We start from the raw sequence: 14,906 nt of genomic DNA, 5'->3' as shown, positions 1-14,906 counted from the left end.
GGTGTCCCTTCTCAATGGGCAACATTTGATTAACTGCAAATGTGTACTTTACCTGGATATACTGCAGAGGATTTCTGCAGGTTGTATTTTTTTGTTGCGACGCTAATAACCAATAAGCATTGCAGCAAGCTGTAGCCTTCTTACTCACCTGCCCAAGGGAATAGCCACCTTCCCTGTGACCTCCACAATGAAGATAGTTGGAGTGGCAAATTCCAGCACCTTTGTTCCTCTCCCAAGCCACACACCATCCTGATTTGGACCTAGAATAATTTTTCCTTCATTGTCGTTGGATTTGAAATCCTGGAATTCCCACCCCGACACGAGGGTTTCAGCTGTCCAATGGGGGAGGCCGATAACCCACTTCTCGAAGCAACGGGCAATGAGAGCCCCCTTTGCCAATTGGATCGTCGCAAAATCGATCAATGTCACAAGCAGACGCTTTATTAAGAGTTAATCCAATGCTGCATGCAGCTTTTTATTTATTTTTCAACATTCACATGAAGCATAGACACTTTATTTTAAGAACTGTATAAAATCATGAGATTCCTGCTTCGAAGCAATACTGTATAGTTCAGAAAACAAGAAACAAGAGCGAGGTGAAGAGAATCTTCAGAGGATCGTAAAATAATATGGCACAGAAGGCGGGCATTCAGCCCATCGAATCTGTGCCAGCTCTTTCGAAGAGCAATCAAATTGAACCCACTCCCCGGCACTTTCCCCATATCCCTGCAATTTTATTCCCATTCAAGTATATGTCCGGTTCCCTTCCGAAGGCTTCTGATGACTCCCATCAGACGGTGCATTCCAAATCCTGACCAATTGCTGCAGGAGCTTCACCTCCCATTGCTCCTGGTTCTTCTGCCGCTAATCCTTTAATATTGTCCCACCACAACCGGAGAAGTCTGGGGAGTGCACTGAAAGCTCACAGGCAATAGGTTTCATATTCAGCAGATATTTTTCTTTCATTCATAAATTATCAAAAAGACACTAATGAGTTATAAAAGCTTCATGTTAAAGAGTGGCATGCCACAATAGTTAAGTTTTTAAAAACTTTTTTTTTTAACCCCCCTCAACTGTTATTTTGTAGTTCGAAATGTTCTATGAAAGGATGGGATTACACGCTCCCAATCCAGTCCGTCTCATCACCACCTCCATGGTGACGCATGCATTGTGTTTCTCAATTGCATCTGTCCCATTGCAATATTCGGAGGGGAGGACAAACTTCGGGTGGGCTCTAGCCAACTGAAGTTCCCTGCACTATAGCTGAGCCAAAATGATGGGTCTGACTGAGGTCTAGGGAAGCCTATCTACACTGGCACTTAATCACTGCTTGTATCCACAATGTTCAGTTTGAATTTGGCAGTGCTCTATTAATACTCGAGTCTACCAAGGCCTTTCTTCAGCGAGCTTGGTAGTTTTCGGATGTTGGTATCTGCTTCGTAGACCCTTCAGCATCCTTTTGCCCAAGAAAATACATATAATTACAATTCAAACATCCTTCTGGTCTGTGAGGTCATTGCGAAAGCTCTGTGCTCTTCAAGAATGTAGGGGGCGATTCACCGATATTGAGGCCAAGTGTTCGCGCCGTCATGAACGCCGTCACGTTTCACGAGGGCGCAAGCAGGGCCCTGACACAACCTATTCTGGCCCCCACAGGGGGCCAGCACGGCGCTGGAGTGGTTCACGCCGCTCCAGCGTCCTTACGCGGCGCCCCACGCATGCGCAGTTGGGGCAGCCCAATCCCGCGCATGCACGGGGAACGTCTTACGCACGCCGGCCCCTCACCAATATGGAGCTGGTGTTCTGTTGGGCCCCGATTGCGGGCCAGACCCCATCGGAGGCCACCCCGGTGAAGGAGACCCGCTCCCACAGGCCACCCCCCCCCCCCCCCCCCCCCAGCGTTCCTGCCGGCAACGACCAGGGGTGGACGGCGCCGGCAGGAACCTTTCGTGTCGTAGTGGCCGCTCGGCCCATCCGGCTGGAGAATCGCCACTTGCCGGCCCGATGCGAATCGCGCGCCGCTGGTTTCCGGGGGGGGTGGGAGAATCGCGTGCGGGGGTCGGGGTGGCGTGGCGTGATTCGCGCGGCGCCCCGGCGATTCTCCCACCCGGCGTTGGGGGGGCAGGGGGGGGGGGGAGAATAGCGCCCATAGTACTTCCCGATTTTGATGCCGTGTTTCAACTGAAGTCAGGTGCAGCAATGATAATTGGGTGCAGGTTCAAAGAAATGTACCATGACTGTTTGGCATGCAAGCTGCACAGGGCATCCTTTCTAACGTTCCCACTGTAGTTGAGGTGAGGACAGCACCCAGAGGTGCAACTGCTCATGTGGAACATGTACACATAACATGGCACACAGGCGCAGCCTGTTTATGTGCAATGGCACACAGGGGTAGGAACTGTGACAACGGTGGCACAGAGGAGGTGGCATTGTCGAACATATCTCCCTTGCATTGAAGCCTCAGTGAGTAATCAGGTACAAATATTGAGCATGGCGTGGGAGGTTCTATGTAGTTTGGTAACTGGACTTTAATACATGCTGGCTTGCATTTTTTCTTTATTCATTCACTGGAAAAATAAATGAATCCGTGTAATTCTGACCATTTTACAATCTGTTAATGTACTTTCGATAAACATCCTAAATTTCAGCATTTTCTTGGAACTGTCGCACATTGGAGATTGGCGGGGGCGGGCGAGGGAGGGGGGCGGGGGGTGAGGTGCAAGGCAGGTGAGAAACAATCTTTAGACCCAAAATGTATCTTTTGGATGTTGTTGCACCTTCTCTGTATTTCCAGCATGTTCTGTTTTTAGATCAGGCTTCCAGTATGTCCCTTAATGTCTACACAAAAAAAGTAATGTGCAGATATCTTTCAAATATAGTACAGACGTTAAAATTACAGCGGCCCTGTGGTGGACGACATGTGATTACAGAGTAGATTTTTGAAAAAGAATGCTCCGATGGATTGGGAAATGTTTTAACAGTCTGCAATATAATTGACAAACCCCACCCCTCCTCTGTTATATTTGCAAATGCGCTTTGACCTCAATGGGTGGCGACTGATGACGTGCGCAGTTTGTTTGCTCCCAGATGCCATCTTCCGATTTTCCCATACCAGACCTTCATCTGTGCCTCGTCATTTCATATTGGTAATTGCAACCTAGTTCAGCGTTCGGTCTAATTGAAGGCAACACGTTAACGCGAGTTAGATAAACAACCAACAGCACAGAACGCATCTGGGATGGCAATTCCTCCTGCACCTGGTGTTATGATAAGTGTACAAACACATTTTAAAAAACGATCGTGTAAGCATCTTGTCCCTTTTGGCACCAAAGGTTCTTTATAGAGTAAGGTGACACAGCAACTTCGACATGTGAACATTGGAAGGCTCGATGCTGTGTCCACTCATGCATTAGTGCCACAGATGCTGAGAGTGCAAAGCACCAATGGCAATTGTTCACCCACAGTTAGAACTGTCTCCAGTGGACTTAGTGTCAATAAATAAAACATTTTCCGTATGTGATAAACGGCCCACTCTACATGATATTAAAATATATAAAATAGGCCCATTGCTGGACCTGGCCATCTCCTTTATGTGCTGCTAGCGTTTGAGTCAGTCATCATTCGGGCGGTGCAGTCCCCATTAAACCCGTTTCGTGGCCTGATCAGAGAATGAAGGTTGGTTTCAATCTGCAAGCTTGTCATTTTCGGCCTCAGAATACTTCAGATCCCTTTCCGAGCAGCTTTGTTTCAAAATATTAAGCCACCTGCCCCAGTGCTTGGAGATGATAAGTGACTTGTGGACGCACAGTTCGTTCTTACAGGCCCCAACGTTCATAACTGCGTTTCATTCTTTGCCTCCTCACTAGAAGGGAAGAACCTACATGAGCTGCTTTTCTGGCTATGGGAACCATTTTGGACATTGGCCAACGGGTCTGAGCGTATCAGGTACCTAATTGAATATACAACAAAAAAGTTAGTAACAGTAAAATGCTCAACACAGGGCACTGAAACCTCCTGTGCCTCCCTCCAAGCTAATTGGCATTTAATGAGATTTAGAAGGTGTCAGAACTTGCGTTTATGCAATTTGCCTAACATCTTGACGACTATGATGAGCTGTTAACTTACTCCATTCTCAGGTGAGCAATGGACCTTGAAACTTTAGAATTGCCTGATTTACATAACCACTATTGAACTAATTAGAATTTATAGAAACAGGAAAAGATCATTATCCCCACCAGCCTGTTAATTTCTAACAGATGTCTCGCACTTATTTTCTGCCTAATTATATCCTTCAACCTCATCTATTCATTGATCTTTAAGAGATAAAACTAATTGCAAAATAGAACAACTTGATGGTCTTTAATGGTCTTTATTTTGAACTTTCTATCTATCTATTACCATTGTGTAGAAGATGTTACTCTAGTTCCTGGTTTACTTCTAAATTATTCATTTTAACTTGTGTCCCTTATATGTGAATCCTTTACTATGGTGAACAGTTTACCAATCCGCTTTATGTTTGGTTCAGTTCAATGCAATTCAAGTCGGAAGAATTTAAGCTCAAGTCTCAAATTAATTAAGCTGACACCTCAATCTAATAATAAGAGGGTGCTGCATTGTTGGAGGTGCCCTCATTTGAATGGGATATTAACTGAAAGACCTGGCTACCTGTTCAGGTGGGCATAAAAGATCCCGCAACACCGGGAAGAAAAGCAAAAGCATCCTAGCCAACATCCATCCTTCATCTAACTCCACCAAAAATGGATTATCATAGATCATAGAATTTACAGTGCGGAAGGAGGCCATTCGGCCCATCAAGTCTGCACCGGCACTTGGAATGAGCAGCCTACCCAAGGTCAACACCTCCACCCTATCCCCATAACCCAGTAACCCCACCCAACACGAAGGGCAATTTTGGACACTAAGGGCAATTTATCATGGCCAACCCACCTAACCTGCACATCTTTGGACTGAGGGAGGAAACCGGAGCACCCGGAGGAAACCCACGCACACACGGGGAGAACGTGCAGACTCCTCACAGACAGTGACCCAAGCCGGAATCGAACCTGGGACCCTGGAGCTGTGAAGCAATTGTGCTGTCCACAATGCCACCGTGCTGCCCCAATGATTAACTGGTCATTTGCTGTGTATAAACGAGCTATTATATTTGTCTACGTCATGACAGTACCTACACTTCAAAAGTAGCTCATAGGAATGTTTTGAGGTAATGGCTCAATCCAATGACTCAGGGGGAACAGAAGCCAGAAGCAGAATGTTGGAAATGATTTACTCAACTGACTGACTGCTATTGTGCAATTCTTGGCTCCCTTCTCACAACCTCAGCATCTTAGTTGCATCGCTTTCAAACTCTCCCTTGTCCTCTAGTGAGCATTCCGGAAGCAACATTTCAGGTCACATTTTATTTGCTTAAATAACAATATCGTTACATATCACAAACAATAAAAGACCTGGGGCGACATTCTCCGACCCCCCGCCGGGTCGGAGAATTGCCCGGGGCTGGCGTGAATCCCGCCCCCGCCGGTTGCCGAAGTCTCCGGCACCGGATATTCGGCAGGGGCGGGAATCGCGCCGCGCCGGTTGGCGGGCCCCCCCGCTCGATTCTCCGGCCCGGATGGGCCGAAGTCCCGCCGATAAATTGCCTGTCCCGCCGGTGTAAATTAAATCACCTACCTTACCGGCGGGACAAGGCGGCGTGGGCGGGCTCCGGGGTCCTGGGGGGGGCGCGGGGCGATCTGACCCCGGGGGGTGCCCCCACGGTGGCCTGGCCCGCGATCGGGGCCCACCGATCCGCGGGCGGGCCTGTGCCGTGGGGGCACTCTTTCCCTTCCGCCTCCGCCACGTTCTCCACCATGGCGGAGGTGGAAGAGACTCCCTCCACTGCGCATGTGTGGGAAACTGTCAGCGGCCGCTGACGCTCCCGCGCATGCGCCGCCCGGAGATGTCATTTCCGCGCCAGCTGGCGGGGCAACAAAGGCCGTTTCCGCCAGTTGGCGGGGCGGAAATTCCTCCGCCGTCGGCCTAGCCCCTCAATGTTGGGGCTCGGCCCCCAAAGATGCGGAGCATTCCGCACCTTTGGGGCGGCGCGATGCCCGCCTGATTGGCGCCGTTTTGGGTGCCAGTTGGCGGACATCGCGCCGTTTCCGGAGAATTTCGCCCCTGATCCCTTTGGTAGGCCACTGGACACCGGCCTCCAGTCGCACAAACAGCCTTCCACCACCATCCTCTGTCTCCTATCACTAAGCCAGTTCTGGCTCCAACTTGCCAAGTTACCCTGGATCCCGTGTGCTTTTACCTTCTTTATCAGCATCCCATGTGGGACCTTAAGGCTTTGCTGAAATCCATATAAACTAGATCAACTGTACTAGCCCCATCGACACACCCGGTCATGATCTCGCTCTGACAAAGCCATGCTGACTATCTCTGATCAAACCTTGCCTCTCCAAGTGGAGATTAATTCTCTCCTTCAGAACTTTCTCCGATAATTTCCCTATTACTGATATGAGATATGGGGCGGGATTCTCCGCAATCGGCACGATGTCCGCCGACCGGCGCCAAAAACGGCGCGAATCAGTCCGGCATCGCGCCGCCCCAAAGGTGCGGAATCCTCCGCATCTTAATGGGCCGAGCCCTCACCTTGAGGGGCTAGGCCCGCGCCAGACTGATTTCCGCCCCGCCAGCTGGCGGGAAAGGCCTTTGGTGCCCCGCCAGCTGGCGCGGAAATGACTTTGCCGTGCGGCGCATGCGCAGGAGCGTCAGCGGCTGCTCACGGCATCCCCGCGCATGCACAGTGGAGGGGGTCTATTCCGCCTCCGCCATAGTGGAGACCATGGCGAAGGCGGAAGGAAAAGAGTGCCCCCACGGCACAGGCCTGCCCGCGGATCGGTGGGCCCCGATCGTGGGCCAGGCCACCGTGGGGGCACCCCCCGGGGCCAGATCGCCCCGCGCCCCCCCCCCCCCACCCCCAGGACCCCGGAGCCCGCGCCACCTTGTCCCACCGGTAAGAGAGGTGGTTTGATTCTCGCCGGCGGGACAGGCATTCCAGCAGCGGGACTTTGGCCCATCGCGGGCCGGAGAATCGCCGGGGGGGGGGGGGCGATTCATGCCAGCCCCCCGCGATTCTCCGACCCCCCCGCCCAAGGTCTGTAATTCCGAGTTTATCTCTACCACCCTTCTTGAAAAGTGGAAGTACATTAGCTGTCCTCCACTCCTCAGGCACCTCCCCTGTGGCCAGAGAGGAATTAAAATTTAGGGTCGGAGACCCTGTAATTTTCCTCCCTTACCTTCCAAAGCAACCTGGGATACAATTCATCCAGACCTGGGACTTTGTCCACTTTCAAGCTTAGTTCTGTGACTAATACTTGCCCACTCCTGCTGATTTCAAACTGTTCAAGAACCTCACAGCACCGCCCCCCCTCCCCTCACCCCCTGATTCTGTACCTACATCTGTCCCCTCCCGAGTGAAGACAAATGTGAAGTACTCGTTTGTGGGCACAGGCATTTATAATAGGGGAAAAAGACACAAATATCTGACAAAAACGTGACAAAAGAAATCAAAATTTGGCAAACATAAAATCTTGAAATATATTATGGACTGACGGTCCACATTTAACCCCCTAGTGTCAGCCGTTATTCAGTAACAATACTTTAACCTCTTTATTCATTCACTCAAGGCCCATTTCAAACACTTGAGCAGAAAGTCTAGTCAGACACTTAAATGCAGTGTTGGGAGGTTGCTACACTTTGGAAGGTGATGTCTTTCAGATGAGCTGCCAAACTAAATTCTTACTTGTCCTATTAGGTGGACATTTAAACACACTCTATGGTACCGTTGGAAGAGGAGCAGGAGAGCTTCCCCCTGTGTCTTGGACAAATTTTCCTTCATCCAACATCACCTGGACAGATTATCTGGCCATTAGCCTCATTGCTGTTCATAAAGAAGCTGCAATGTGTGTCTACATTGGAGCAATGACTGCGCGTCCAAAGTTCTTTGTTGTGCTGGGACATTCTAAAGATGTGAAAGGTGCCAAATAAACGCAAGTTCTTTCTTAATACCTGTGAAATGGCAACAACATTTTGGTGGAATGTAGGCCACAAATTTGTTGGAAGGAGGGTACACGTTAACGGTGAGGGGTTGTTTTAATTTGAATATTTTCAGACTTTATCAGAATTGTTCGGAAGCATTTTCTAACAGCCTTCAAGCAATCGAAATTGAAGCACTCCAATTGGTGTGGTAAGTTACAAATCCTTGAAGAGGAAATGGGTGAAGGGGTTAATGCCAAAAAAAGGTTTATTGTAGAAGAACCTTTCCCTCGACAGTGACCCTGCATTGTTAATAATGCTGCATCTGCTAAATTGGTCAGAGTGCGTTGAGGTACATACACTATATCGTTCAGCTCCAGTCGAGTGTCAGGAGGAGGATTAATCAGAATGTAGGATAATGTATTCTGATGGTCGTTCATCTCATCTGAGAAAAAGGGAAATTAGAATCAGATAAGAAAACCATTGGCAGTCAGAAAACAAAAACCCATTACCCTCCACAAAAATTCAGGTTTTTCACGGAATATCCGAAGTACCCTCTCTAGACCCGCACCCATTTGGATTCTTGGTCTATTACCTCTCCCCATGGAGACATTGGGAATAATTGAATCAGTCTCCTCGTGGCTGTTCAAAGATTGAGGCAGCCTGTTTGTGTTGCTTTGGTGGAAGCTGTGATGTCCCCTTGCCTCCCCCCCCCCCCCTCCCACCACTGACACTGGACAAAATACCGATGGTCAAGTTTTAAAAAAAGTCTTACGCTTCATTTAAAAAAAAATACATTCAATTAAAAGCAAAATGCTCAAACATATGTTCCTGTCGCCATGACAAAAATCCATTAAAATTCCTAAAGCTGTTGTCTGATATGGACCCTCGTTAGACTGGGGGGGGGGGAACATTTTTGAGTCTGAATGGTCCCAAATATTGTTCAAGTGGAATTAGAAATCATAACTACATCCAAATATCAAATATTTCCACGTGAGGCATGTGCTAATAGAAAAACAGTTCATTTTTGTTATGCCGTATTCTATACAGACTCATTTAACTACAGTTAACTTTGCACCAGGACTCGCTCAAATCCAATGTTCACAACGCCCCAGTCAAAACCCACCGTGTAGAGAGGTCCCCTGATCAATGGGTGAAAATACCATTTACTCTGGAGAGGAAAAGATGGGGAAACACACGAAACTCATAATCAAACCCCCACACACAAATCAGTCAAAAACTCTTCAGTGTACTCTTCAGTGCTTTGACTTTGTGCTTTACAAAATGACTACAGTTGCATCCTTGCACACAGGTTTTAGTCCCAGCATAACATTTATCTCTGAGCATTGTCTCTATACTGGTTTATTTAGTCAAGCAACTGTGTTCCCCTCCCCCACTGTGACGTGCTTTGCAGCGGCCTGTCATTGGCTGGCAGCAAGATCTTCCAGTCCCACCACTGTCAACAGGCTTGTTCGCACCCTCTGCTGCCGGGGAACCCGCGGCGGGCGAGTGGGGCTTGCCGCCAGAAGATCCCGCCAGAGAGAACAGCCAGAAACGTTTGGCCTATGCGTTTACATTCCCCATTGAAATGACCTGCAGTTGCAGCACCAACATCTCGGCAAAGATGATGTCCTAATCAGCCAGATCTTTCAATGGACCCTCATTAAATGCAAAACCTAATGGGACAGTAGTTAAATGTTTATAAGAATACAACCGCAGTACAAGATACATTTTGCCACCGTGCACATCATTGAATAAGAGATGGACATTAGCACAATTGTGAACAGTAAGGACATTTTATAACACACCTCATATGCTGTTATTCCCCACCTGTGGAAAACAGGTTCAAATGCACAATCAACGTTTTATAACACCATCCACCTAATAATTGCAGATCTTGAAGGACTTGCCTGTCCTATTTGCGGGAATGATCAAGGATCATTCATGTAAGTTTGCGTTTCCAGAATCAAAATCGAAGAGATACGAGCGTTACAGGTGTGTTATGAAAAGAAGTTATCGCACAATGGAACCACTTTGAAGCCGTACGGCTAGCCTCAAAGTTTGAGATTGTGCGATAGCATGAAGTGAACATAGGGATATTGATCCTACTTAGACCGACGCTCACACTTCATGGCGGTCACTCATGCAGACAGATAAGAAGCAATGACATTTTATTCTTTTTCAGTGTTCTGTCTGGAGAGGTGGAAGTTACGTTTCAATTCTTTGCTTTCTTTGGCGAGACTGATGGGAATAAGATAGGTATCCTAGAAGATTTCTCTGATGCATAAACACATAAATAAGGCACTGATCGTTTACTTAGCAAAAACAAGGTCAATGCAGACCAACAAATTTGATTGCAGCATGACGGAAGGCTGGTTTTCACCGAATGAGTCCCCAAGTGTTTGAACAATCAGATATCTCACCTGGAAATCAAACTAATTGTCCAGCCAGCGTGTTGCTGGTCAGACTATCGCCTCAAGTGTAATCTGCGTGGATCCCAGCTCTGTGACTTTTCCACAGTTGATCCAGAATACAAGCAAGGCCACCAGTCGAGTCACTAACATCTGGATTTGTACCAAAGGCTGTGACAGTTTCTACGCTGATTTATTTGATAGCTTCAGGCAGGAATCCTTTATGATTTAGATGTTGCATCACATGAGTATTGCAAAATCTTTTATGATTTATGGCATAGAGTATGGCAGCTTCCAGGGTAAGTCTTTTGTAATCACTTCTCAGTGGGAGCTGGAGTTGCAATGTTCTCTGGGTTTAGATTCAGAAAGTCTAGCAACGAGCTAATTATTTATAGCTAGTATTCTCAAAATGGCAATCAAGTGACACAACCACTTAAAGGGTGATATTAGCCTGTGCAGAACTTTGATGTTTTCAAACAAAAATGTGAACCAGAATTTCTCACATGCTAATATTTCCTTCTAGACTTAATCTGCTCCAATTGTTGCTGGATGCTCTTGGTTATTATTCTTCATCATTTCTATTTAAAATTCAAGCCTAATAAAGATTCCTTAATTCATTTGAACATGAAGCAACATTTTGCTATGCCCTGTCACCATGTATGGATTTTCACAGTAACTTCATTGCAGTGTTAATTTAAGCCTATTTGTGGCGCTAATAAAGATATTATCTAATCTGGCAGTTCATCAATAACAAAATATCCCAAGGTTGCATTTAAGAAATCAGACGGTCTCAATTGATAAGTAATTCTCAAAAAATAACCCAATTTGTAAAGTTCCCTCCAGGAATGTAAAGGAGAAGGAAAATAAGTAGCATTAATTAATTGGATTGTTTCAGCAGCAACCAAACTTGTTTTTGAAGATCGGTCACAAGTTACAAAAAGATGTCTTGCGCACATTAACTTTAATACGATTTTTGAATGTTTAATTATCATGTGGGATTATTGCATTGGGGACTCATCTGGTTTAGCACACTGGGCTAAATCGCTGGCTTTTAAAGCAGACCAAGGCAGGCCAGCAGCACGGTTCAATTCCTGTACCAGCCTCCCTGAACAGGCGCCGGAATGTGGCGACTAGGGGCTTTCACAGTAACTTCATTGAAGCCTACTCGTGACAATAAGCGATTTTCATTTTATTCATTTTCATTTCATTTCATCTTGCACTCTTCTCTGCATTGGAGAAGTCTCGCTTGGGTTTTAAAAGCACTGATGAATTGAAGATCTTCAGCATTCACTCACTGTCTGAGATCTTTCTGCCAATCATTCATTGCATTCCAACAAGGACTGTGCTGCCAAGGCAAGTCATTGGCTGGAAAGTGCTTGCGAACACCCTGAGGCCATGAACGATGCTCCTTAATTCACTTTCACAGTTTGAAAACTGTAGGTGGATGAGCACATTTGTTCTCCATGCAATGCTTCTCATTGACATCTCTCACCAGCTAATGCTAGAAAATGTAGCTCCTGTATAATACACGAGGTACAATGGCCTGGATTTTCACCAAGTTGGGTGAAGCCTCAATATGTATGCTTAGCCGAGAGTCCAGGCCCCCATGTCTCTGGCTCTCTGGTCTTTGCTGTTAATTTCAGAATGTTTGTTTACACAATGTTAAGCAGTTTCAAGGGTTTGAGGTTTTTATTATCAATACTTTATAGAGTGAATGGTGGAAATTTTTATTAGCTTACAGTGGGAAATGGCCTTTTTTCAACACAAGAGATGATTGTCAATTAAATACTTTTTTTCAAAACGTTTCTTTTACTGATACTACAGTCATCACAGGGTTCATTGGTTCTAGACATTGTATAACAAGGGACTCAATGGGTATTGAAGTGCCATAGCTTGACAGAGCGCATGAGGGACATTGGAGGTAGGTGGAAGGGCAGAGCCTGGTGGAGGAGGCAATGGGGGTGGGTGGAAAGGCAGAGCCTAGTATAGGGGTAATGGGGGTGTGTGGAAGGGCAGAGCTCAGCATGGGGATGTGAGGGGCTATATGGGGTGTGTAGGGGGGTCATGAGATGGCATGAATGGGATATGAGGAGTTATTGGAGGGCGGATGGGGTGTGAGAGCTGGTGAACCTGTGTGTTTAAATTTAAAATGGGACAAAGTTTGACCTCACTGAGGCAGACCTTTTAAATAGCCCGACACTGCTACATAAGAACCCGTACCCCCCTCCGATCCTCTTTGTGGGTCGGTTGGCTGGTTCCAGCTGCACCCGTACCTCCCTGGCAATGAAAATCCCACCTTTTGAGAGCAGTTTCTCCTGAGGCCAGCGGGCTGAACTGGGAACATTCCTGACTCTGCAACCCACATCAAGGATAGAAACTTCAGGCCTATATGGCTGCAAACTCTACACTCAACATCTTGTGTGACTGGATGTATTTTGGGCTCAGTTTCCTCGCTTCAATAATGGAAAAGTTGCCATTTGTGAAAAGTAGGATTTCCTGCTTACAGTATTCAAGCTAAGATTTAATGCAAATCATGGATAAGAGGAAATTCAGCACTGAAATACGAGCCTTCAGTCATGTATTTTGCATTTGGCAATTGGTTAAATGAAAAAGGACACATTGCTGCCATTTACGATTCAACGCCTCTACATTTGTGGTGTTTTACATGATTTTATTTTCCATTTTTGTTTCCCTAAAATATGTCTAACTCCGAGATCCTCTCGGATCCTTCCTCCGACCACTGGGAGGTGCTGCCTTGGCTGCAAGGGGATGATAATGAAACTCTCCACTTTGCATGACAAGTCCCCATCTGCCAAGTTGGCTGTGCTGGGGCAGCAACAGGAACTTGGCAGGTGGGAGAAATGGCCATTAGAATCCCAGTACTTAACTGAGGGAGGTTTAAATTTCGGCCTTGGACACGGGTGTAGAAGGTGCCATATTGTATCGGTAAGCACGCTCTCAATTTTCGGCTCCATCGAAGTCAATGGATTGGGAACAAGTGTGAAAATCAACCCCCGTTTTGGTATTAACATCAACATCCACTGGTAGGTCTTTCCAATAGCTCTCCCAGAACACCAGTCAGTTTTAAAATCAAACAGTTAACAGCTCGGCAGATAACAAGGGTTGCCTAATGAGAGAAATGGAGCATATTGCTGCTGCCACCAGCACAGATAGACAGACAATGCCATTGGTTTACTGAAATGTGAATGAGGCCCACTGGCTCATGAAGGTAACCCTGCTCCATGGAAGAAAGCCCAAATCCCTGGTGACATGCAGCGAATGGTAACACTACCACAGTCCCAGTGTGTGGCCTTTAGGCATTACAGCAAGAGGAGACAGAACAGATTATCTTCAAGAAAACCAAGACAAATTCAAATCAGAGCAATTTGAAATTCCAACTCTACCACTCATCCCAAGTTTTCCTTGTGTTTTCTTTTTAACAAGTCTATCCTTTGGGTAATTATCACAGTAATTGTTCATAGTCACAAAGAGGAGCAGCTAACTATTATGTTCCTTATGTGTAAGAAGTAGCAACGACAGGATGGGTCCTAAATACTGGGACTCACCAGATGGACTGCAATGACCCACTGTAGTCCCAGTAAGAACACCAGGTTAAAGTCCAACAGGTTTATTTTGAATCATGAACTTTCGGTGAGTGAGCCCGATGAAGGAGCTGTGCTCCGAAAGCTTGTGATTCCAAATAAACCTGTTGGACTTTAAACTGGTGTTGTAAGACTTGCTGTGCCAACCCCAGTCCAACGCCGGCATCTCCACATCATGGCTACTGTAGCCCAGCACTGTGCTTTGTTGAAACATAGATAAGCGTTTCATCTTTTTTGCACGATGCAAGATGAATCGGAAAAAATAGCTTGTTGAAAAACGTTTAGATCAAGGTACTGAATTGTTTGAATATCGCCTGTAAAATTACTATTTAATTTAGTTTGGTCTTGAGTGACAATTGGGTCAAGTCCAGTTGAGAGTTGGGCCGATTGCTCCTTTGGCTAATTGAGTATTGCGGCTTCCGATAACAAAGCAAAAACTGTCTCATGTGGAGTGAGGAACAGAGTTAACAACTGCAGGTCATTGTCCTTCGTCAGAACGGAGTTCTCTCCAAACATGCTGCCAGACTTGCTTAGCATTTCCAGAATTTTCTCTTCCTATTTCAGATGCCCAGAATCTGCTGTACTTTGTGTTTTCTGCGATGTCAAATCCTTACCACAACACAGAGCATTTTGGACAGAGTCAATCTAAGAGGGCACTTCGATTCAGGGATACAGGTGAACAACAGAAGTGATCAGTTTTGTATCATTATGGTAAAAATAAATTATTATTGGTCACTGTGTGACTGCTTAATGTAGGTGCTGCACAATGTAAACATTTATTTCAACAGGGGGGAAATCCAATTTGTCCGACTCACCAATTCTTTCTCCATTTTCCAGTATTTCCCCCCCCCCCCCC

At 46.5% G+C, this 14,906-nt stretch overlaps 1 protein-coding gene across 4 annotated transcripts in view; it reads right to left on the bottom strand.

Moving 5' to 3' along the window:
• Positions 1 to 1,882: 1,882 nt before the first annotated feature.
• Positions 1,883 to 14,906, bottom strand: part of kcnt1b (potassium sodium-activated channel subfamily T member 1b) — a 531,773-nt gene continuing 518,749 nt past the window's right edge. For all 4 annotated transcript variants that reach the window (XM_072488719.1, XM_072488721.1, XM_072488720.1 and 1 more), the window contains 2 exons: positions 8,398 to 8,482; positions 1,883 to 3,949 (listed from right to left, as the gene is read on the bottom strand). In XM_072488719.1, coding sequence (XP_072344820.1) covers positions 3,832 to 3,949; positions 8,398 to 8,482 — 203 coding nt within the window. In that variant the 3' untranslated portion in view covers positions 1,883 to 3,831. The remainder of the gene's footprint in view (positions 3,950 to 8,397; positions 8,483 to 14,906) is intronic.

The sequence above is a fragment of the Scyliorhinus torazame genome, chromosome 22, assembly GCF_047496885.1.
Source record: "Scyliorhinus torazame isolate Kashiwa2021f chromosome 22, sScyTor2.1, whole genome shotgun sequence".
NCBI lineage: Eukaryota > Metazoa > Chordata > Chondrichthyes > Carcharhiniformes > Scyliorhinidae > Scyliorhinus > Scyliorhinus torazame.
The sequence above is the reverse complement of the archived record's forward strand: the minus strand, read 5'-3'. Positions and strand labels throughout refer to the sequence as shown.